Raw genomic sequence first — 23,643 nt, forward strand, 5'->3', positions numbered from 1 at the left:
CTTTGTTCTTTCTCAAGATTGTTGGCTATTTGAGGTCTTTTGTGGTTCCATATAAATTTTAGAATTCTTTGTTCTAGTGCTGTGAAAAATGCTGTTGGCATTTTGATAGGGGCTGTATTGAATCTGTAGATTGCTTTGGATCATAGGGACATTTTAACAACATTAATTCTTCTAATCCACGAGCATGGTATATCTTTCCATTGTTCATGTTGTCTTCAATTTCTCTTATCAACGTCTTATAGTTTTCAGAGTACAGGTCTTTCACTTCCTTGGTTAAGTTTATTCCTAGGTTTTTTGGGGGATGGTTATAATAATAAATAGGATTATTTTTTAAATTTCTCTTTCTACTGCTTTATTATTAGTGTATGTAGAGAGAGACTCAACTTTACTGAATTAATTTATAACTCCTAATAGTTTTTTGGTGGAGTCTTTAGGATTTTCTATATATAGTGTCACGTCATCCACAAATAGTAAGTTTTACTTCTTCCTTACCAACTCAATTGCCTTTTATTTCTTTTTCTCATCTGATTGTTGTGGCTAACACTTCCAGTACATGATGCTGAGTAAAAGTTTTGAGAGTGGACATCCTTGTCTTGTTCTTAAGCTTAAGAGAAAAAGCTCTCAGTTTTTCACCTTAGCAATCTATGTTTTAACATGCCCTCCAGGCAGTTCTGACACATGCTAAGGTTTGAGAACCACTGGTTTAGACAATTCTGAATTTATTGATTTAGGCTATCCATGCATCTTTCAAATCTTTTTTTTAATTTTATTTATTTATTTGACAGAGAGACACAACAAGAGAGGGAACACAAGCAGGGGAGTGGGAAAGGGAGAAGCAGGCTCTCCACTGAGCAGGGAGCCCAATGCGGGGCTTGATCCCAGGACCCTGGGATCATGACCTGAGCTGAAGGCAGACGCCTCGCCGACTGAGCCGCCGAGGGCCCAGCAGTTGGAGTTGCTAAAGCAGGACCAGGTGAGAACCCAAGGAGCTATGGGCCCAACTATTGCTCCAGCCCAATAGGCAAGATCAGTATCACATAAGTATGTGAGCTGCAAGAGAGCCTGGAACCCTGCAGCGACCTTTCAAACATAAACAATGTGGCTGTGACTTCACTTTTGTCTTCCAAATCTCATGCAAGATGTTTCTTGAGGTTTGCACACCTAGAGTTATGCAAGGAAGGGAATTCAGGGATATGTAGTTTTAGTTATTTGTTACTGTGTAACAAACTACCCCCAAACCCTTAGATGAAAACTGTAACAATCATTTATGTAGCTCAGGAACATACAGTTTGGGCAGGGCTCAGCGAGGACAGTTTATCTGTGCTCCCAATGGTATCAGCCAGAGTGGCTCCAAAAACTGATCAGAGGCTAGCTGGGGACTGGAATCACCTGAAGGCTCCATCATCCCCTTGTCTATGATTAATGCTAGCTGTCAGCTGGAATGGTCGACTCTCTGTGCGTTTTCTCTGGCATGGCAGCTTCATGGTAGCCAGGCTTTTTATTGGAGATTCAAGGTTCCAAAGATATAGGACTTAAGAGAGAGGGAGAGGGAGGCAAAGTAGGAGAGGGAGAGAGACAGATAAGAAGACGGAGTTTCTATTTTGGTTGTCATTTATTAGCTATGCCACTTTAAGCAGGTCATTTATTTTCTCTGAACCTCAGTTCTCAAATTTTAAAAATCAGGACTTATTTTGGGGTTGCCCAGAAGAAGACTCTGAGGCAATAATTTGAGTGAAAGTAGTTTATTTAGGAGTTAATCCCAGGAAACAGAAGGGAGCTGAGACGTGTACAGGGAAAGAAGGAAGCTGGTAAAAGTTAATCAAGCAAGTTACCACTGTGGGCAACTGGAGCTTAAAACCTCCAGGGAAACCTGGGGAAACACTATAGAATCTATGTTACAGAGCTATCTCATCCAAGGGTTGAGGAGCTGGGATATTTATACATCAACTCCCATTGGTTGAAGACTCTGGGGAACATTAATTCCTCAGCACCTTTGGTCTGCTGAGATCTATACAAGTGGGAAAAACCCTCAGACAAAGAGATACAGGTGCTGCTGGAGGAAAATTAACAGGTTTGCATTGGAAAATGGTTAAGAGCTTAAGGGATATGAACAGGGCACCCATGGGGTTTGCTACAGAATATAGGTAGCTGAGTAATTGAAATGAGATGATACACAAAGAAATCCACTCCTGGCGTGATGGTGCGTGTTCTTACTTTGGAACCCACCACTGCAGGATTGAGGGGAGGCCCTGAGGTCCAGAAAATACTCACATCAGGAGACACGGCCAATTTCCTGAAAGACAGTCTTAAGAAATGGCAGTAATATTAGTGGATTACCCACCCCCCCCTCAATGGACTTCAGGGTTAATAACCTGTCACCCTATGGGAGTGCAGACTTCCCCGGTGGTTCCTCATAACAGTCTTATTTACACAAGGCTTGCTACCTTGGCTAATCTTACTCAAGGTCCAACCCTTGCAGATCACTGCCCCTTACCCCCCAAATGTTGTGGAACTCACCATCTGGTGACATTATCCAAGGACGGTTGCAAACCCATGTTACTACGATATTGGATTCATAAATCTGTAGTCAATTGATAGATGTCTGCGCATCTCTTAAGGTTTTTGAGCAGAGGAGCGACATAACCCAATCTTTGGGAAGATTCTGGTGTGCAGGATTAAAAGACAGCAAAGAGGGAAAAGCAGAGTCTGTGTGTCTATGAGTGAAGTTATTACAACTACCCATTTTGAGCCACGCGGGATGGGAGGAACTGACTTGGCAAGAAGCGTTGTGCATGTAAAGGGACCGATGTGAAAGGGGCAAATCTTGGTGTCTCATAATAAAGTAAGCAATGGCCTGGTATCGCAAGACTCCGGTCCCCAGGCATGGGGCCACGGCCACCTTTGCAATGTTCCTCGCGTCTTTCCTCACGTGTAAGGGAGCACCACGCAGGGTTACAGCTGGGAGCGAGAGGAGTGCGCCGGCTGCGCGCTCAGCGCCGAGTTCACGACAGGGTAAGCGCGCTAATCCCATCTTCTCCTCTATCAGGAAAAAGGCAGGGGAGATAATACCATCTACATCCAGGGTTTGCCTTAAGTACTGAGGCTAAGTACCGGGCATGTAGTAGGCACCCAACCCCAGCCCGTTGCCTCCCCGGCCCGCACACCGGTGGAGTGAACGCACGGACACTACCGACTAAGGGGAGCTCCCGCGCTTGGCTCCCAGGCCGCCCCCGGCACGCGCTCCCTCCCGCCGCGCACTGTTGCCGGGGTCCGAGCACCGCCCTACTCCAGCGCGGGCCAATGGCAGCGCGGCCCGGGCACCGCCCAGCTCCAGCGCGGGCCAATGGCGGCGCCTCAGGGGCACCGCCCTGATCCCGAGCGGGCCAATAGCGGCGAGACCCGGCGCGGGAGCCGCCCCCGGTCGGGTGGGGAGGCGGGGAGACAGCCACCGACTCCGCCCCTCTCCCCTCTGACCCGGTGTCTCGTCTCTCCGTCTTCCTGTTCCAAACCACGTGGACGCGCCGGGGGCTGCGGGGCTACGGGAGAGAGCCCGGGTCGCCACCGCCGCTGTCGCCGCCGCCGCCGGGGTCGCGACCCCCGCGCCCGTCCGAAGTCGCCGCGCCCGGGCCGCCCGCCCCTTTGCGGAGGGCGCGCACATGGCGACACAGGCGCACTCCCTCAGCTACGCTGGCTGCAACTTCTTGCGCCAGCGACTGGTCCTGTCCACCCTGAGTGGGCGCCCCGTCAAAATCCGAAAGATTCGGGCCAGAGACGACAACCCGGGCCTCCGAGGTAACTCGGGTCGGGCAGCGCGCGGGGTGGACGCGGGGGCCACGGGGGTGCGGCGCCGATGCCCTGGGGGCGGCGCGCGGGGAGCCTGCGCGTCTCGCGGGCGCGTCGGGGAGGCCGAGCGCTGCGTCGCCCCCGCACCCGAGCGCGCCTGGACTGGGGGGGGGGGGAGGCGGGGTCGGGCCCGAGCGGTGTGCTCAGCTGCGCGCTGCGCTGGCGTCTCGGGGCGCTGCTAGTAAACAGCTACACGTTTTCCAGCACTACGTGTTGCAACAAATCCCGGGCATCGCCCCCTCGCCTGCCTTAAGTCCCTCTTGCTCACGCTGTGAGCCTCTCAAAGGATAAAGGCAGTTTGCTGGACCGAAATGTGGTGATTGGGCAGATATAAGATGGAGAGAGATTTGGAGAGAAAAGTACCAGTTTGGTTCCGTGCCCTGGCCCAAAACACGTCTCAGAAGCAGCTGCCCCCGCGGACATCGGCTGTCCCTGTCGCCATGATTTCTCAGCTGCCCTCACACCTCTCCTTGGGTGTGGATTAAAGAAAAAATTAAAATTCTGTGTTTGTTTTTAGCTGTAACTGGGATGTGCGCAGGACAGAAGCTTTGTGATTTTTTTTTTTAACTCACGGGCCTAATTGCCTTGACTTCAGTCAGATTTGATGACAAGCGCTAAACTACTTTTTTGCCCGACAGAGGTGGATTGATGAAAAAACAGGGCTTGTTTAAACTCACATCAAGTTAAGTGGTGCCGATTTTCAACTGGTACCCGGGAATAGGACACATGCATTTATGTGCATGGTTATCTCAGATTGGGAGATTCACTCAAAGGAAAAAGGGAAAACCTATCTGCAAATTGAAGGAGAGGGTTTGTGGTTGGTCTTGGAAGCTATGTCGGTCCTGTTGAAGTGTTTACTTTTGCACCGACTTCTGTACTAGTTGGCCCGCCCATTTCATCATCTGTCTGCATGTTCTGAAGGGTTACGTCTCTCCCTCTCTCGAATGGTGATTGGTTGCACATAAAGGGAAAACGCAATGTCATTGATGGAGATAGACCGTTAGGAAAGAAAGACCCTCCATACCTGGTGACCGTGGGAAGGGCTTGTGTTGGTACATGATTCTTCTCTCTACTGCTCAGAAACACTGAGAACGTTGAGGAGGGACCCCTAGTATGGTTTCTGCCAGGTGTTCTCAACATCTGTCCTTATTTTGAATCGGCGTGGGCAAAGCAGTTGCTTGAGTGCTCTGCTCTTGTGGCATTCTCAGCCAGCTCTCCGCTTTACCTCCAGTTTACTCTAGAGAATTTGCCACTAGCTAGATATGGTAAGACAGGCTTCTACTTCTGTGAACAGTGGGCATAGGTTTTTTTGTCGTTTGTTTTTTAAATAGCAATAGAAGTCCTTTGGCCTGGAAACCTGGGATTTCTGTGGGAAATATAGTGCTTGTAAGATACAATTTAGTGTTTGTCTTTTGACAGGTGGCCTCCAGACTAATATTTAATGTTCCGAAGGATGCGTCCCCCCCTCCCTGCCGTCCACTGTTTGTGAACATTTCTTCACTGCCACACACACGTACTCTCATTTCTTCCAACAGGGCTTGGCCACTTGGCACTTTCCTGAAAGGTTGCCAGGCTCCGCTGCTTGGGGGAGGTAGTGCTCTTTGGCAGATGTGTTGGTATTTTATGGGGAGCACTGCGTGGAGCATTATTTGCCTTACCTTATTAATACACCAAGGGAAAAAACAGAGGCTCCTGACTTAGATCTCCTTGTGATGGTTTCAGGTCCTCAGAAATCTTGTAGATGTTCACTTAATTTCTTCAAGAGAGGGGCTTGAAGTCGGGTTAAGCCACTGACTGGGTGGCTCAGTCGGTTAAGCGTCTGCCTTCGGCTCAGGTCATGATCCCAGGGTCCTGGAATGGAGCCCTGATTCAGGCTCCTTGCTCAGCGGTTGTGTATCAGGGGCTACATGTATTTCTATACATAAATATGCACGTGTGTGTATGCATATGTGTATATATACATACGTGTATGTGTATCTATGAATGCATGTATATACACACAAATATCTTAGTTCCCTTGAAGAAATTTTTTTAAAAAGATTTTATTTATTTGTCAGAGAGAGCACAAGCGGGCACGCATAAGCAGGGGGAGCTGCAGAGGGAGAAGCAGGGAGCCTGATGCAGGACTCCATCCCAGGACCCTGGGATCAACCGTGATTCTGGCAGCATCTGTCCAGAACAGAAGCAGACCCAGAAGGTCTTCCTTCATAACCCTCAGGGATTATGTGGTCATAGTCAAGTGAGTCCTTGGTAGTTTGATTAAAGATGTAGCCAGGAGGCTGTGCCACCAGTCATCTCTCCCTTTCTGACTCTTTTCTGACTCAGATTCTGAGAATTGGTAAAGACTCAGAGCATATTCAATAAAATCTTCAGCTTAAGCATAAAAATTGCATCTCTCAAAGGTGCTTGCTTAATCACTCCTCCTGGTGTGGGCTCTGGAGGGTGGGGGGGTGTGGAGGCCTTTTGCCTCAGGGGCAGTGGTTCAGAAAAAGGTTCCAGAGCCCCAGTATGTGCAAGGCTTTGTGGGAGTGTAAACACGAGAGGCTGGTTGCCCCACTTCTGGAGGAGCTTTCTGAGTAGGAAGCGCTTGAGAGACTAGCTTGAGTAACGTCAAGTAGGAAGAGCTGAATGTTGTAAAGGGACTCAGGGGAGTTAGGGCAGAGGCTTCCCTGGGGGTTATGAAGGAAGACTTTCTGGGTCTGCTTCTGGTCTGGACAGATACGATGGTGGCTGCCAGAATCACGGTTGGTGAAAGGAACAGCTTGTAAGTCAAAGAGTTCTTTATTTATTATGTCGAGGTAAAATCCTTAATTTGTCGTGGTTGTAGTAGTTTGGTGGTTAAGAGCTTGGTCTCAGAGTTAGACCTTGGTTTGAGTCCTGGTTCTGCTTTTGCTATTAGCTCTTGGACCTTAGGCAAATTCTTTAACATTTCTGAGCCTCAGTTTTTTCATCTATAAAGTGAGGCCAACATCACCAGCGTCATTGGGTTATTGTGAAGATTAAATAAAATAATACTTAAAGTACACAGAGCAGTGCCAGGCATGTAGGAAAAATAAACGTTAGCTGGTTTTGGGGCGCCTGGGTAGCTCTTTTGTTTAAGCGTCCAAATCTTGATTTCGGCTCAGGTCATGATCTCAGGGTTCTGAGATTGAGCCCTGCATCTCTGGCTCTGTGCTCAGCAGGGAGTTTGCTCCCCCCGCCCCCCCCCCCCGTGCACTCTCTCTCTCAAATAAAAAATAAATAAATCTTTTAAAAATAATGTTAGCTGGTTTTATTATTATGTAACTTCTACCTATGAGTATAGTTCTGCTCTCTGGCGTCCGAAATCTGTTCCTGCTTCTTTTAAAAAGATTTATTTATTTATTTATTTGAGAGAGAGAGCGAGCGTACAGAGGGAGAATGAGAGGGAGAAGCAGACTCCCCGCTGAGCAGAGAGCTCGATCACAAGACCCTGAAATCATGACCTGAGCCGAAGGCAGACACTTAACCGACTGAGCCACCCAGGAGCCCCTGTTCCTGCTTCTATATGGAAACTTTTCACATATTTAAAGAGAATTATGCCTTCTTTTTGTCCTCTCTTTTCCGTGTAAAGTTTTCCTTTTGGGTGATGTCTTCCAAATATTTGTGTGTATTATGTATAATGTAGTGGTTTTCAAACAAGGCAGTTTTGCTCCCCTGGGGGACATTTGGCAGTTTTTGGAGATATTTTTGGTGGTTACAACTGGGAGGCTGCTCCTGGCATCTTGTGGGTAGAGCCCAGGGATACCAATAAACATCCTGCAATGCACCATACAACTTCCTCACACAAAGACTACTTCTGCCCAAAATGTCAATAGTGTGGATGTTGAAACCCCTGGCATATGAGACTTAATTATTATGCCTTTTCTTTTCTTTTCCCCATATCTCCAATGGTTGGGAATAGCAGTGTGTGGACCAAGAAAGCTGCAGAGGGATTCAGAAGGGGGTGAGACACAGGTCAGACTCTGTGACTTCAGGCAGACAAGCTAATCTCTTAAATAAAACTGCCTCCTTCCAGTGCAGAGGGATTGTGTATAATGAGAAGATTTTGAACCCCAAAGAAAGATGATCCTGGAATGATTTTTACTAATTACACAACCCCATGTGTAGTTTTTGCTTCATTCTGAGAAACACAGACAACTATGTTTCATTCTACTCTTGCTGTTCAGTGAGGAGGAAGTAAATACTTTGTTCTGCCGCTGTGTTCCTGCGGGTAGAGAGCCAAGGCATAGTTAGGTGAGGTAGACCGCAAAGTTGGAGTCTACTGAGTGGCAGAGCTGGAAGGAGGATGCAGCCGGCTCCCGCCCGGAGGGCTTGTTCTCCCGTTTAACCGCATGCGGGACTCGGCTGTTCCTCGGTGTTCCGGAAGGCAGCTGTCCACAGCGCCCCCGGCTCTGGATTTCATGAGGGCTGTGTCTTGCAGGGTTAGGTTGAGTTCACAGTTTATGGGTAAGAATGGAAAGAATTCCACAAGAATAATTGTTTAAAGTGGGAATAGGGAAAGATGGACTTGGGCAGGAGCACTGGTTTAACGGTTAGGACACGGGACCCTGAGCCAGTCCCGTGACTAAGCCTCACAGTGTTCCCCTGTGAAATTGGAGAGAGGAGTTATGTGGGCCCAGGGGAGTGCTGCACATGGCTTCATCAGATGAGATTCTGAAAAGGGAGGGGCAAGTGGAGTTTTAATCAGAAGAATGCCTCAAAATGTGTTGAGGAAACATGCTACCTAGGAAAACATCTTTTGGTAAACTGATATGCTGTTTTGGGGCTAAATCTGGCTGTTCATAAATTGCATCTTCTAGAAGGAGAATTGTGAGGGAAAACTTTCTCCTCTACCCTCAGTACCCTCCCAGATGGGCGGGGTTTTCCCCCTACAAAGCAGTTCTCCAGTTCTCAGTGAGAATCAGCTGGATGTCCTACAGATTGAACTCAATTCTGACGCTGTCTACATGGAGATAGCAGCAGATCCCACACGGTAAGGGCTCGGTCCCACAAGACTGCCCCCACTTCGGACAAGTCCCATTTGCAAGTTCAGGCCACTTGTACTTCTGACCAACTGGTTATATAAATCGGGGGTTCTCATCGTCCCTTCCTTGGGTCTGATAATTTGCTAGAATGGCTCACAAAGCTCAGGGAAACACTTATATTCACCAGTTTATTGTAAAGGATATTATAAAGGACACAGCTGAACACACACAGATGAGGTATATAGGGTCAGGTCCTGCAGGGTCCTGAAACAGGAGCTTCTGCCCTCTGGACCCAGGGTGTGCACCACCCTTCCAGCACCTGTGTTCATTCGTCAGCCTGGAAGTTCTCTCCTTGTGCAAGAGTTTTAATAGGGTTTAATCTCCAGGCAGCCTCCTTTTCCCTCAAGGCCAGCAGGTAGGGCTTAAAGTTCCAACCCTCTAATGACATGGTGTTTCTGGTGACCAGCCTCATCCTGAGGTTGTGTAGGGGCCCCATCCTAAGTCACCTCATCAGCATAAATTCAAGTGTACTCAAAGGGGGCTCCTTATGAATAAATTTTAGGAGACACTCCTATTATTTTGGAACTTCCAAGGGTTTTAGGAGCTCTGTGCCAGGAATCGGGGACAAAGACCAAATACATTTCTTACTATACCACATGGATGCACCTGTATTTTGTTTTAGTATGGTCTGAGACTCAGAGTTACTAATTAGAAACTAGAGTTGGGGAAGCCTGATTACTAAGGATAGTTGATTGACTATTGTCTTGTGGTTTGGGAACCTACCCTCTTGTGCCTCTGTTGACTGTTGGTTTGCTGTCACATGTTGATTATTGGGTGCCCAAAATGAGATACTAATCTTTTTTTTTTTTAAGATTTTATTTATTTATTCGACAGAGAGAGACACAGTGAGAGAGGGAACACAAGCAGGGGGAGTGGGAGAGGGAGAAGCGGGCTTCCCACGGAGCAGGGAGCCCAATGCAGGGCTCGATCCCAGGACCCTGGGATCATGACCTGAGCTGAAGGCAGATGCTTAACGGCTGAGCCACCCAGGCGCCCCGAGATACTCATCTTTGAAAGACAAATGCCAGGAATCCTAATCGTCTGCTTTCAGATCTGCTGTTGCTTGGAAGCTGTAAAATGCTATTCCAGATGGAACTGTGCACCATCTTTTTTTTTTTTAAAGTAAGCTTTTTAATTTTGAGATAGTTATGGATTCACATGCAGTTGTCATAAATAATACTGAGAGATCCTGTCTAGACTTCACCCGATTTCCCCCACATGGAACATCTGGGAAAGCTGTAGTACCATATCATAGCCAGGAAATGGACAGGGATAAGAGTGAAGGTATTGAGCATTGCTATTACCACAAGGATTCCTCAGGTTGCCCTTTCTCACCACACCATCTTCTTGCCCCACCAACTCCTTAACCCTTGGCAATCACTAATCTGTTCTCCATTCCTATAATTTTGTCATTCGAAGAATATAAGTGGAATCATATAGTAAGTAACCTTTTGTGGTGGGCGTTTTTCACTCAGCATGATCCTCTGAAGATTTAAGTTGTTTTTCAGGATTGTTCCTTTTTATTGCTGAACAGTATTCCATGGTATGAAAGTATCAGTTTTTTTAACCATTCACCTGTTGAAAGACATCCGATTGTTTCCAGTTTTTTGGCCATTATGAATAAAGCTGTTATAAACATTTGTGTACAGGTTTTTATGTGAACCTAAGTCTTTGCCTGGGATAAATGCCCAGGAGTATAGCCGCTGGGCTGTATGGGAGTTTGCATACTTAGGACACTGCCAAAGTGTTTTCCAGTGTGGCCTTAGGATTTTATATTCCCACCAGCAATGTGTAAGTGATTCAGGTTCTCTGCACCCTTGCCAGCATTTGGTGTTGTCGCTGTTTTTTCCCCCAAGGGTTTTAAAATGTGTTACTTCTTCTAAAATCAACATTTTAATAACTTGGCTAAGCCTGTGCAGCTGGTGGCACTGAGGCACCCTCCTGGCCTCTGGCCCTGCAGACCAGCTGCAGAGTCCGCTGGGCTGTTTCTGGATGATCCCCAGAGGTTGTTGGCTAAGAGGCAGCAACTGAAGGTCATTGTCCCACCCCTGTCCCCACCAGAGGTCACATGTTGGAAAAATCCCATCTTGATCACACTTTCTTGTAGAACTGATGTTCTCAGATTTGGGTGGACGGATTAACATTTCCTTGGTTGTCGCCAGGGTTGGGTGATGCTATTGATGTGAAGGCCGCCGATGGCCTTCAGAAAGAAGAGGGAGGAGGCGGTGAACTCCCACCAGAGCACCGGCGAGTGTGACCTGGTTTCAGAGGATGATCAGAAAACTCAGGAGTGCTCTTCTGTCCCCCCGGGAGAGGACAGAGTCTGTGGCCCCCTTGTGCCGTGAGTGGCAGCCCTCCCTGCAAGGAGCTGCAGGCCAGACAGGGCAGCTGCCACCGCCGCGCTGCCGCGGACGGACCGGGATCGGGCCGGGACCAGGCAGGGACAGTGTCCAGGGCAGCCCGGGCCCGACCCAGGCCTCTACGCAGGGTGGCCAGGATGGGCGCAGGAAGCGCAGACAAGCCACAGCTGGGAAGGCGGCCCTCGGCCTGCAGCAGGTGGCCGTCACCGGAGGGGCCCCGAGGAGCCGGAGTAGGGCGAGCACGTTGAGAGGCGGGAGGAAGGACTCCACGAAGGACCAGCCCTGGGCTGGGGGCGCCTCCTCTGGGCTCACAGCCTCTGTACCTTGTGCTGCGCCTGCGCTCCTCCTTGCGCCCTCCGGCCGCGGCGCTTGGGGTTTCTGGTTTTAGCCGTCCTGGTTGTACAGTCTTGTTTAATTTGCGTATTCCTAATGGCTGATGATGGCCAACATCCTTCCCTCTGCCTATTTGCCATCAGCATGGCCTCCTCCGACATCTTTTGTTCATTGCCAACTAATTTGTTTTTAAGCTTATGTTTTGAGAGTTCTTTACGTGTTCCGGTCCTTTGTCAGATATGTGGATGGCTGATATTGTGTCCCTGTCCATAGCTTGTCTTTCATTCTCTCTCTCTCTTAAGTAAGCTCCACGCCCAACATGGGGCTTGAACTCATGACCCTGAGATCAAGAGTCGCCTGCTCCACCAACAGAGCCAGCCAGGCGCCCCCAGTCTCGTCATTCTCTTAACATGGTCTTTTGCAGAGCAAAAGATTTTACTTTTAAAAAGATAAAATTTATCAACTTTGTCTTTTATGGCTTGTGCTTTTGGTGTTGAGTCTAAGATCTCTTTGCCTATTCTAGATCTCGAAGATTTTCAGTGTTTTTTTTCTAAAGGTTTCATAGTTTTACGTTTGATTTTTGTGTGAGGTTTAAAACTTAGGTTGAGTTTCTTTCTTTCTTTCTTTTTTTTTTGCTTATGGATGTTCAATTGCTCCAGCACCGTTTGTTGAAAGGGCTATCTTTCTTCCATTGAATTGCTTTTGTATCTTTGTAAAACATCAGTTGGGCACATTTGTGTGGCTCTCTTTCTGGGACCTTTATTTGGTTCCACTGATCTATATGTCTGTCCCCTTGCCAGGACCATGTATACTTGATTACTGTGCCTAAGATCGTGTAGACTGATACCTCCAGCTTTATTCTCACTTTTTGGGATTGTTTTAGCTATCCTGGTTCCTTTGCCGTCCATATAAATTTTAGAATAATCTTGTCCTTATCTAAACAAAAATCTTGTTAAGATTTTGACAGGAACTGTGTTACACCTCTATGTCAGTTTGGGGAGAATTGTCATCTTTACTGAGTCTTTTAATCCATAAACATAGTATCTCTCTCCATTTATTTAGATCTTTGCTTTCTTTCACCAGCATTGTGTAGTTTCTAGCATGCAAGTCCTATAAACATTTTGTTAGATTTACAAGTAAATATTTTACTTTTTCGAGCAATTGTCAGAGCAGTTTTCAATGACACAGTATTTTTAATGTCAGTCTCCGTGTGTTCAATGCTAGTATATAGAAATACCGTTCATTTTTGGGAAGATAGTTTATCCTCTGACCATGCTGAATTTATTTGTTAGCTCTAGGTGTCTTTTGTACATTCTTTGGGATTCTCTGTGTAGATAAACATGTCACCTGCAAGAAGGAATAATATTATTTCTTCTTTCTAAACTTTATACCTTGTATTTCCCTCTCCTTGCTGCACTGGCTGGAACTTCTAGCACCATGTTAAGTATGTGATGAGAACAAACTGCCTTGCCTTGTTCCTTCTCTTAGGGGGAAAGCGTCCAGTGTTTTGGCGCTAAGTGTAGTTTTAGCTGTATGGTTTTTTTTTTTTTTTTTCCCAGATGCTTTCATCAGTGAGAAAGTTCCCTTCTGTTCCTATTTTTCTGGAGGTTTTTTTTTATTATTATGAATGAGTTGTATTTTGTCAGATGCCTACTCTACACCAATTGATGTGATTGTATGACTTTTCTTCCCAGTGCGTTTATAAAGAAAAATACTAGAACTGAAAAATTTGTATACAAATAGGAAACTTGAAAGGTCATAAAGTAGCATAAATCAGAGAATTAAATTTCCCTTTGTTGATTTTATTTCTTTTATAGGTTTTTATATAAGCACAGCAAAATATCTGGGAACATTTGAAGGCATGGGACAAAAAAAGTAATCTTCAGTGTTTGTTATTACAAATAAAGCAGCAGTAAAAATTTTTGTACATATATCCTAGCGTACTTCTATTTCTACAGGATAGAGTACTAGATGTGGAATTGCTGGGTCAAAGACTATGCTTTTTTTAAAATGTGGGGTCAAATCAAAGTATGTGAAATCCTCTTGCTTAATTGGTAAGATATCCTTTCCCTTAATTGCTACTTCTTCCTTGTATTGACACTTTTTTTTTTTTTGAGATATATTTAATGGCATTTGTAGTATGGCAAATTGGAGAGATGATTAGGTTTCTTTGCTTTTTTCATAATTTTTAAAGGTACTCTTTCTTTGAATTTGATTTTTGTTTATTATTTTTTAAAGATTTATTTATTCATCTGAGAGAGAGCACGCGTGTGAGCCAGGGGCGAGGGGTGGTGGGGGGCAGAGGGAGAGAATCTCAAGCAGACTCCCCGCTGAGCACAGAGCCCGTGGTTGCTCAGTCTCACGACCCTGAGATCAGGACCTGAGCCAAAACCAAGAGTTGGTCGCTCAACTGACTGAGCCAGCCAGGCGCCCCTTGATTTTTATTTTTAAAAAATAAACTTTTAGGAGAGAATACTACATATTAAGAAAAGTGCACAGACCCCGGTGCCTGGATGGGTCAGTTAGTTTATTTTTTTTTTTATTTTTTTTTTTTAAAGATTTTATTTATTTATTTGAGAGAGAGAGAGAATGAGAGATAGAAAGCACGAGAGGGAAGAGGGTCAGAGGGAGAAGCAGACTCCCTGCTGAGCAGGAAGCCCGATGTGGGACTCGATCCCGAGACTCCAGGATCATGACCTGAGCCGAAGGCAGTTGCTTAACCAACTGAGCCACCCAGGCGCCCTGGGTCAGTTAGTTTAATGGCTGAGTCTTAATTTTGGCTCAGGTCATGATCTCAGGGTCATGGGATCCAGGTGTTGGGCTCTCTGCTGGGGGTGGAGCCTGCTTAAGATTCTCTCTGTCCCTTCCCCCCCTCTAAAAAAAAAAAGGCACAGACCATAAATGGATAGCTTGATGAATTTACAAAGTGGAATGCTACCCAGGCCAAGAAATAAAACATGACCAGCAACCCTAAAACCCTTCCATGCTTGTGCCATCACACCATTTTCTCCCACTCCCAATGTAAATAATAAGTTGACTTTTTACACCATTCATTGCATTTCTGAAACATTAACCGTAATTTATATAAGTGGAATTATAGAGTATGTATTTTGTGTGTGTGTCTGGTTTCTTTGCTGTCTTTCGTGTTTGTAAGAGTCATCTCTGTTGGAGAGGCAGTAGCTGGTGTTAATTGCTGTAGCATGCTATTATGTTTTATTAATATGGCACAATTCTCTGTTAAGGTATTGTAAATATCTAGTTATACTCTGACTTGTTTTTTCGCGCTTAATGGTTTCTTTTGATGAGCAATAGATACTTCTTTTAATGTAGTCCAATTTATAAATTTTTCTGTCTTTTTAAAGAAATCTTGGTCTACCCCAAGACCAATGAAGACGTTCTCCTGGAACTTCTAAGGCTTCTCTTGCTTTTTTATTTATTTATTTTTAAGATTTTACTTATTTGGGAGAGAAAGAGAGCACACGAGCAGAGGAAGAGGGAGAAGCAGACTCCTTGCTGAACAGAGAGCCCGACATGGGATTCAATCTCAGGACCCTGGGATCATGACCTGAGCCAGAGGCAGATGCTTAACTCACTGAGCCACCCAGGCACCACCTAAGACTTCTGTTTTTATTTTTATTTACTTTTAAAAGATTTTATTTATTTATTTGACACAGAGGGAGCACAAGCAGGGGGAACCAGGGGGAGCGGCAGGCAGAGGGAGAGCGAGAAGCAGACTCCCCGCTGAGCAGGGAGCCCGATGCTGGGTTCTGTCCCAGGACCCTGGGATCATAACCTGAGCTGAAGGCAGTCGCTTAACTGACTGAGCCACCCAGGCTCCCCCTCTTTTCAGTTTATTGATAAATTTTCTCATTCTCTTAGTTTTGGGTTTCTCCTTTTTGTATCTTTTTGTTTGTTTTATCTGTTTAATTTATCATCTTTTTACATAGTTATATTAATTCCAAATATATTAGTAAATACCAGAGAATAGTTCATCACAAAAGCTCATAATCTTTTATTAATTATGTTATTTATTATTAGCTTACATTTTCTTTCCTTGTACAGATGAATGAGACTGTTGATCTGTGTTGTATTTTTTAAATGAATTAGCTTGATTTTTTTTTTCTGTATATTTTCCATTTTTTAAATCTCTGTTGTGATTATTTTTTCATTTACTTTTTGGCTTGTAATTCTATTCCATTTCTAAAATCTCAGTTCATTTTGCTCTTGCTTTTGTTTTATTTTTTTAATTACTAAGGTATTTAGAGTGGTAAATTTTTTTTTTTTGGTTGACTGCTGTGTATTCTGGTAAAATTGATATTTCTGCTTAAAATATTTTAGTATGTTCTGTAGTTTTTTTCTTGACGTGTTGACAGTTTAGGAAAGATGTTACATGTTTCAGTTAAAATATAATTTATGAATCACATGTGTAATTACATATTATACATAAGATATGTGTATGTTTTATGCATATTTCCAAGTGAATGGACATCTTTTAATTTATTCTGAGAATTGTGTATGTGTTTATAATAGTTACCTTGTGGGATTTAATGAGGATAAGAATAATTTTTTTTAAGATTTTATTTATTTGTCAGAGAAAGAGAGAGGGAGAGATTGACTGAGCACAAGCAGGGGCAGTGGCAGGCAGAGGGAGAAGCAGGCTCCCTGCTGATCGAGGAGTCTGATGCGGGACTCAGTTCCAGGACCCTGGGATCATGACCTGAGCTGAAGGCAGATGCCACCCAGGCGTCCCAGAATGATTTCTAATTTCATGTATTAATGGCTTGTTTTCTTATTTTTTAGGTACTTCTCTAAAGAAATTGAAATCACATTGTATATATTTTTTTCATTTTTTTTTTAAAGATTTTATTTATTTATTTGAGACAGAGAGAATGAGAGAGAGAGAGCACATGAGAGGGGGGAGGGTCAGAGGGAGAAGCAGACTCCCCGCTGAGCGGGGAGCCCGATGCGGGACTCGATCCAGGGACTCCAGGATCATGACCTGAGCCGAAGGCAGTCGCTTAACCAACTGAGCCACCCAGGCACCCCACATTGTATATATTTTATATTTTTTCCTTAATGTGAGCATTTCCTCATGTAATTAATTATTTAAAAATATTTTTAATGGCTGTATAGTATTATAAAGATCTTTCATAGGCTATTTAATGAGAGCAGTTTTATTTGCTATTTAAATTGTGTTATAGACGGGGCGCCTGGGTGGCTCAGTCGGTTGGGCATCTATCTGCCTTCGACTCAGGTCGTGATCCCAGGGTCCTGGGATCGAGTCCCACATCGGGCTCCCTGCTCAGCGGGGAGTCTGCTTCTCCTTTTCCCTCTGCCTGCTCCTCCCCCTGCTTCTACTCTCTCTCTCTCTGTCAAATAAATAAATAAATAAATAAATAAATAAATAAAATCTTTAAAAAAAAATTGTGTTACAGTACCTTTATTTGTATTTTTTAATTTAAATTTTATGTATTTTAAAAAACATACGCATGGTGTGAAATCAGAGGAAGCGAAGAGGGTTTACACAGTGTGTCTCTGTCTTTTCCACCCTCCCTTCCCTGTGAGGCAGTCAGTGTTACTAGTTTGTTGTGCTTCTTCCCAGGACTCTTTTTTTCATAAATAAGCAAATACGTATGCACGTTTTCTTTTTTTCACATAAATGGCCAGCGGCATCTTACTTTTTTTCACTCAGCGTATCATGGAGGTGACTTATATCAGTTCATAAAAATTCTCCTTATTAATTTTAAGGCTGCAGAGTGTTCTGATATATATCCAATATGTATACATCTAACATTTATATTATATGTGACATGTATATAATATTAGAAATTTATTTTAGCACAGTTACTGTTTCTAGATATTTAAATTGTTATGATACTTTTAAGTTGAAACTGTATTGATTGAGATTTGCTCCTTGTTTAAAAGTGTAGGTCTTACATGAAAAAGTGCTCAACATCGCTTGGTATCAGGGAAACCCAAATCAAAACCCGATGAGATACCACCTCACACCAGTCAGAATGGCTAAAATTAACAAGTCAGAAAACGACAGATCAACATCTGTCGGAGGGTTGCGGAGAAAGGGGAACCCTCCTACACTGTTGGTGGGAATGCAAGGTGGTGCAGCCACTCTGGAAAACAGTATGGAGGTTCCTCAAACAGTTGAAAATAGAGCTACCATATGATCCAGCAATTGCACTACTGGGTATTCACCCCAAAGATACAAATGTAGGGATCCGAAGGGGTATATGCAACCCAATGTTTATAGCAGCAATGTCCACAATAGCCAAACTGTGGAAAGAGCCAAGATGCCCATCGACAGATGAATGGATAAAGAAGAGGTGGTATATATACACAATGGAATATTATGCAGCCATCCAAAGGAATGAGATCTTGCCATTTGCAACAAGGTGGAAGGAACTGGAGGGTGTTATGCTGAGTGAAATAAGTCAATCAGAGAAAGACATGTATCCTATGACCTCACTGATATGAGGAATTCTTAATCTCAGGAAACAAACAGGGTTGCTGGAGTGGTGGGGGGTGGGAGGGATGGGGTGGCTGGGTGATAGACATTGGGGAGGGTATGTGCTATGGTGAGCGCTGTGAATTGTGCAAGACTGTTGAATCACAGATCTGTACCTCTGAAACAAATAATGCAATATATGTTAAGAAAAAAAAAGAAGATAGCAGGAGGGGAAGAATGAAGGGGGCGGAAATCGGAGGGGAGACGAACCATGAGAGACTATGGACTCTGAGAAACAAACTGAGGGTTCTAGAGGGGAGGGGGGTGGGGGGATGGGTTAGCCCGGTGATGGGTATGAAAGAGGGCACGTTCTGCGTGGAGCACTGGGTGTTATGCACAAACAATGAATCATGGAACACTACATCCAAAACTAATGATGTAATTTATGGTGATTAACGTAACAATAAAAAATTAAAAAAAAAAGTGTAGGTCTTTAGCTTGTATTCTTTCCCTCACTGCCCTTGAGACAGTTTGCCTTTCTTAGTGAGGAATGGGTCAGGCATTGTGTTACAGAGTTACTGGCCCCTTTAAAGAAGTGATGAGCCCACCTCTTGAGGGGCTGAGGAGGGGAGTGGAGTGCATTAGGTATCAGAGGCAGTATTTAAGGAATCCTGAGATTGAAGGTCCTAATAGTATAAACTTCTAAAAAATGTCAAATATAATAACATAAAAAATGCATGAAACATAAAAGTAGTGCTTAAAAGATTATAAAATGAACACCCGTGTGACCCCATCCAAGTCAAGAAATAGAACACTGTTGCACCTACGGGGCGTCTTCCCGGCACGGTTCCCTCCTCTACCCCTGCTGGTAGCCGCTTTCCTGACCAGTACAGTATTTGTGTTAATTGCATTTATAGCTTTATGACCTAGTTATGTATTCCCAAACAGTGCAGTAAAATTGTGCCTGGTTTTGGATGTTTTTCCCCAGTGTTTTTAGATATCTGAACTTCTGTATCCCCAAGAGCAGTCTTGAGGCAGAGTCAAAGAGGATGTGTGGGAAGTGAAAAGGTAAGGAATCCTACACATCTTGTCTTAATGAAGTTTGGGGACATCAGTCTTACTATTATTAGGTGAACTTGAGATCTTTTTCATACCATGTGATGGAGCTCTATCTTCACTGTTGCCAGGATTCCGGAACTAGCTCTGTTTGGTTCTTTGAAGTATTGCTTCTGAATCACCCATTTGCTGTGACCAGGGGATGGTCCAGCCTGGAGGTCTCTTTATGTGCCCATTCTGTTCCTGGCCCTGTTCCTCTGCTGGGCATTTTTAACTAACTGTGTTCATGCTTAAGTGCCCCTGTGGATTGCAGAAGAAAAAAAATTCTAACGTTATGCTTTCTTTTTGTTTTTGCTTTTTTTCCCCCTAATCTGTAAAAGCTATGGAGTTTAATCGTGGACTTTATTCATAAATGTCTGTTCCTTTCTCCCCTTTAGCCACCTCAAGAGTTTTCCTTTTTCTGTGCAGAGCCCATTGCATTTGCTAGAAAGATAGGTGGAAAGTGGCACTGTGGGTTGGATCATGCCTGGTTTTTTTAAAAACAGAATATTCTATATTAAGAGGCCATGGAAACAGTTTTGTAGTTGATTTATTTTCAAACTTTGGTGATGCTACTTAACACCACAACCAAGTACATATACAGATAATTGTAAAGCCCGCTGAGGATTGACGAACAGTGCCCTATGTAGGGTTAACTCTGACATTGTTTATTCTGCTCTAATTTCATTAAAAGTAAATGTTGATTGGGGATCCATTAAATGGTCTGCAGGATCCTGCAGTAGATCACTCTGCCTGCAGTTAAAAGGTTCCATGATTTTCTAGAGGAGGTGGTTGACACTGAGGGATTAAATGGAGTTCGGCACACTGGTGTGGTGGTGTGGTTAGGAGCGTGGACTCCGGAGAAGCTGGGGCTTGGCCTCAGCCCCCGGCTCTGTCACTTGCCAGTCTCATTCTCGGGCCTCAGCCTTCTATATAATGGGAACGGCACTCCCTGCTGCGGGGCTTTGAGGATTAGGCAAGAGTCTGGCTGCATGGGAGGCTTTAATGCGCACCTGCTGGAAGTAGCCGCTTTTCCTGGTTTCGGAACTTACTGGATTTCCTCTGACTTCTAGCCCAGGCTCTCTGTCCAGATTGCAGCATCTACCGGGACAGGAGTTGTGGGGCAGCGTTCAGTAACGGAACAGGTGGATGAGCATTGCTTAGTTGATGTGCTCACCCTCTGGGATCAGTTCAGGTGACTGCTGCTGTCTGAGCTCAAAAATTCTGCTAGTTTCTTACAGGGGTGGAAACTGCCTAAATCACCACGTGGTCACCATGCCTTTGGTGCGGGAGAGCTGCTCTTCCTGCCCTTGTTCACGGGCAAGAGGTTGACGCTGGAGAGGGAGGGAGTGAGCGTGAGTGTGTGTGAGTGTGTGTGTGAGATCCACTCAAGGGAAGGCCACAGGACATATTCTCCTGCCTGAGTCTTCTCTCTTCCTCCTCTCATAGTTCACATTGAAAATCCATTTCCTCCCTTTCTACCCTCCCCTTTTGATAATGACCATCTTTTACGTTTTTTGGATAACAATCTGTCTGTAAAAGGAATTGAAGTAAATTTATACATGAGAATTTAAATAAGAAAGTTAAACTAATGTAAAGTCCCAAGTCCTACCATGAAGAGAAATCCATTCATTAACATGTGGTGTTTTTTCTTCCAGTCTGTTTTCATGTGTTAAGAAGAAGGTGGTAGTAATACTGTACATTCAAGCACCTTTGTAATGAAATTAAAAATGGAACTGGTTAGATAGCTCTAGATGAGTAGGGTGGCAGAAGGGAGAAAGGGACAGAGTTGAGTGGGGGAGACAGTGACCTCTTACTGCTTCTGAGACTGAGGAGTGACCTGCAATTTCATCTGCCCTCATGTATTCTGGAACAAATAAGAAATTGACTTTAAAACGCTTCCCTACTCTCTGCTGTTTCTCCCTTATTTGGTGTGCACCCCTGAGGTCAGAAGAGCAGGTCTTTACATGGGTGTTAGGCTGCTGAAATTAATATCCCACTAGATTGCTGGTAGAGTTGCTGTTGTGGGATATGAAAGGTGAATTGTTTCCGATAGTCCCACCAAACAAATGTGTGCTAGCCGGTGCTATTCAGCTGCTTTAGTGCCCTCAGCCAGTGGTCCCTCCCTGGTCCTCACAGGAACCTGGGCGTGACGCAGGGAGTCACGTACCTTCCACCACAGCTCTGGAAATGGTGACCCGACATGAAGCCAGTCTGTTTTCTCTTTTCCCCACAGACTTTGAAGCCAGCTTCATAAGGCTGTTGGACAAAATAACTAATGGTTCTCGGATTGAAATAAACCAAACAGGTAAGCTCTCTTTCTTCACGTTCCTGAAAGCACCCACATGTACTACTTAAATATTCCTCTACTTCTCATGCCTTTTGACCATATAAATACTCGGGTACAAAGAGCCAGTTTCCTGTCTGTGATACAGTTGTGCGGAGATGTATGTGAAATCTGCCAATATAAGGGGCGTACACTTGATTTAAAGAAGTTAGAAAGCTGGAAATTTCAGATCAACAAATAAGCACCTCCTTTTTCAACAACAAAAGTACTTTACACCTAAGATTTATGCATAACTTTTCAAAGTCCGTTTATTTATTTTGTCACAATAAAATTTCACAGCAAACTTTGTGAGGTAGTCGTATATGCTGAATTTTATTTTTTTTAAATTTTTTCTTTTAAAATAAGTATGCACGGGGCGCTTGGGTGGCTCAGTCAGTTGAGTGTCCAGCTTTTGGTTTTGGCTCAGGTCATGATCTTGGGGTTATGAGATCGAGCCCTGGAATCAGGCTCCATGCTCAGTACAGAGTCCGCTTGGCATTCTTTCCCTCTTCCTCTCCCTCCGCCCTCTGCCTAGCCCCCACATGCACGTTCTCTCTCTCTCTCTCTCTCTCAAATAAAAAAAAAAAACTTAAAAAAAGTAAGTATGCATAAGTGTATACAAAAGATGTGCAAATCCCTTCACCTGTTTCTTCTTCTGTTCCCTCCCCTAGGGGCAGCCGCGGGCACAGCCTGGGGTGCGTGCCCTGGTCTCCGTTACATGCCTTTGCTTGCATGGACGCTTCTGTATCTCACGCTGCCAGCAAGGTCACGCTCTTCATGTTGCTCCGCAGCAGCTTTTCTTCACTATCACAGATGTCTCAGAACTTTCCCTGCCGGGCACATGCAGGCCCATCTCAATATTTCAGTGGGCCTAGTAGAGTAGTCTGTTGTATGGAGGCATGATAATTTATTTAACTGCTCCCTACTGATAAACATTTAGGTTGTTTTCTAGCTGTTTGTTTGTTAGCTCTTAGAAACTCTTTTCTCGACCTTGTATGGGAAACCATGGCAAACACTGTTTGGCTGGCTCCATGAACTATTCACCTGTGCACAGATAGTCCACAAAGGAAACTGTGCACTTCCTCCTTCGTTGGCTGTCTTAAGAAAGAACACAAGGTTGGCCTAATAAGTGGCCCCTACATCACATGAGACTCATTGATCCATAGCTGCATTTGGCCCTACCCTACAGAGAACAAGTTTCAGGCATGAGGGGCACCTGGGTAGCTCAGTCGTTAAGTGTCTGCCTTCAGCTCAGGTCATGATCTCTTAGGGTCCTGGGATTGAGCCTCACATCGGGCTCCCTGCTCAGTGGGGAGCCTGCTTCTCCCTCTCCCACTCCCCCTGCTTGTGTTCTCTCTCTTGCTGTCTCTCTCTCTCTCTCTGTCAAATAAATAAATAAAATCTTTCCAAAAAAAAAAGTTTCAGGAATGAGACTTCAGATGCCCTTTGCAACCTACGATTCCTCGAGTCTTCCTTGACTGACTGACTTTGAAATTGCTGGAGATCTGAAAAAGATTTTAAATTTAAAAAATTGTTTTTTCAGCAGTTTTTATCGGGGATTCAGAGGGTTCATAATTCTTTTCTGGTCATACCTGCAGCTTAACTTGGGAAGTAAGACATTTTACATGATAGTGCTTCTACCTCATGCACCCTGCCCCACCAGAGTAGAAGCCTTCATTCTGATGATCTGACCAATTTCTCACTTGGTTAATTTGCAGGCCACAGATTTGCAGACTTTAGTGATGATATAGTCTTTTTTTTTTTAATTTTACATAAATTTTTTCTTTTTTTATTTTATATTAATTTTTTTATTTTATATAACTCCAAAGAGCTGCTTTCCTTTTGAGTGACCAAGCCTAGATCTCTTTCCTCTAACGTTAAATTTATTGGTAAATTATGCCAGAAGACAGTGGCAAAAGATTTCGAGCAGCAACAATCCCTTGTTCACCCATTTATGCGCCACCCCCCCCCCCCAGTAATCTAGAATATTTTACTTTGCTTTTCCCCCTAATGCATACACCCAGTAAGAAACTTTTTGGATGATACAAATATGAGAAAGAGTGAATAAAAATAATAGAGCTTCTACTAAAGCTGTTCAGTAATTTTAGATCTTTTTGTTTGTTGCTATTAAATTAAAACAGCTACTATTGACAGAATTAAGTGCCATCAAGTACTTGCCTT

General features: G+C 44.4%; 1 protein-coding gene across 2 annotated transcripts in view; it reads left to right on the forward strand.

Annotated features, from left to right (window-relative positions):
- Positions 1-3,487: 3,487 nt before the first annotated feature.
- Positions 3,488-23,643, forward strand: part of RCL1 (RNA terminal phosphate cyclase like 1) — a 61,494-nt gene continuing 41,338 nt past the window's right edge. The window contains exons 1-2 of one of the 2 annotated variants that reach the window (XM_027616537.2): positions 3,488-3,792; positions 21,373-21,444. In XM_027616537.2, coding sequence (XP_027472338.1) covers positions 3,657-3,792; positions 21,373-21,444 — 208 coding nt within the window. In that variant the 5' untranslated portion in view covers positions 3,488-3,656. Of the gene's footprint in view, positions 3,793-6,534; positions 6,608-21,372; positions 21,445-23,643 lie in introns of those variants that run through there. The other variant, XM_027616538.2, reaches the window with a different exon arrangement.

This window comes from Zalophus californianus, chromosome 13 (genome assembly GCF_009762305.2).
Source record: "Zalophus californianus isolate mZalCal1 chromosome 13, mZalCal1.pri.v2, whole genome shotgun sequence".
NCBI lineage: Eukaryota > Metazoa > Chordata > Mammalia > Carnivora > Otariidae > Zalophus > Zalophus californianus.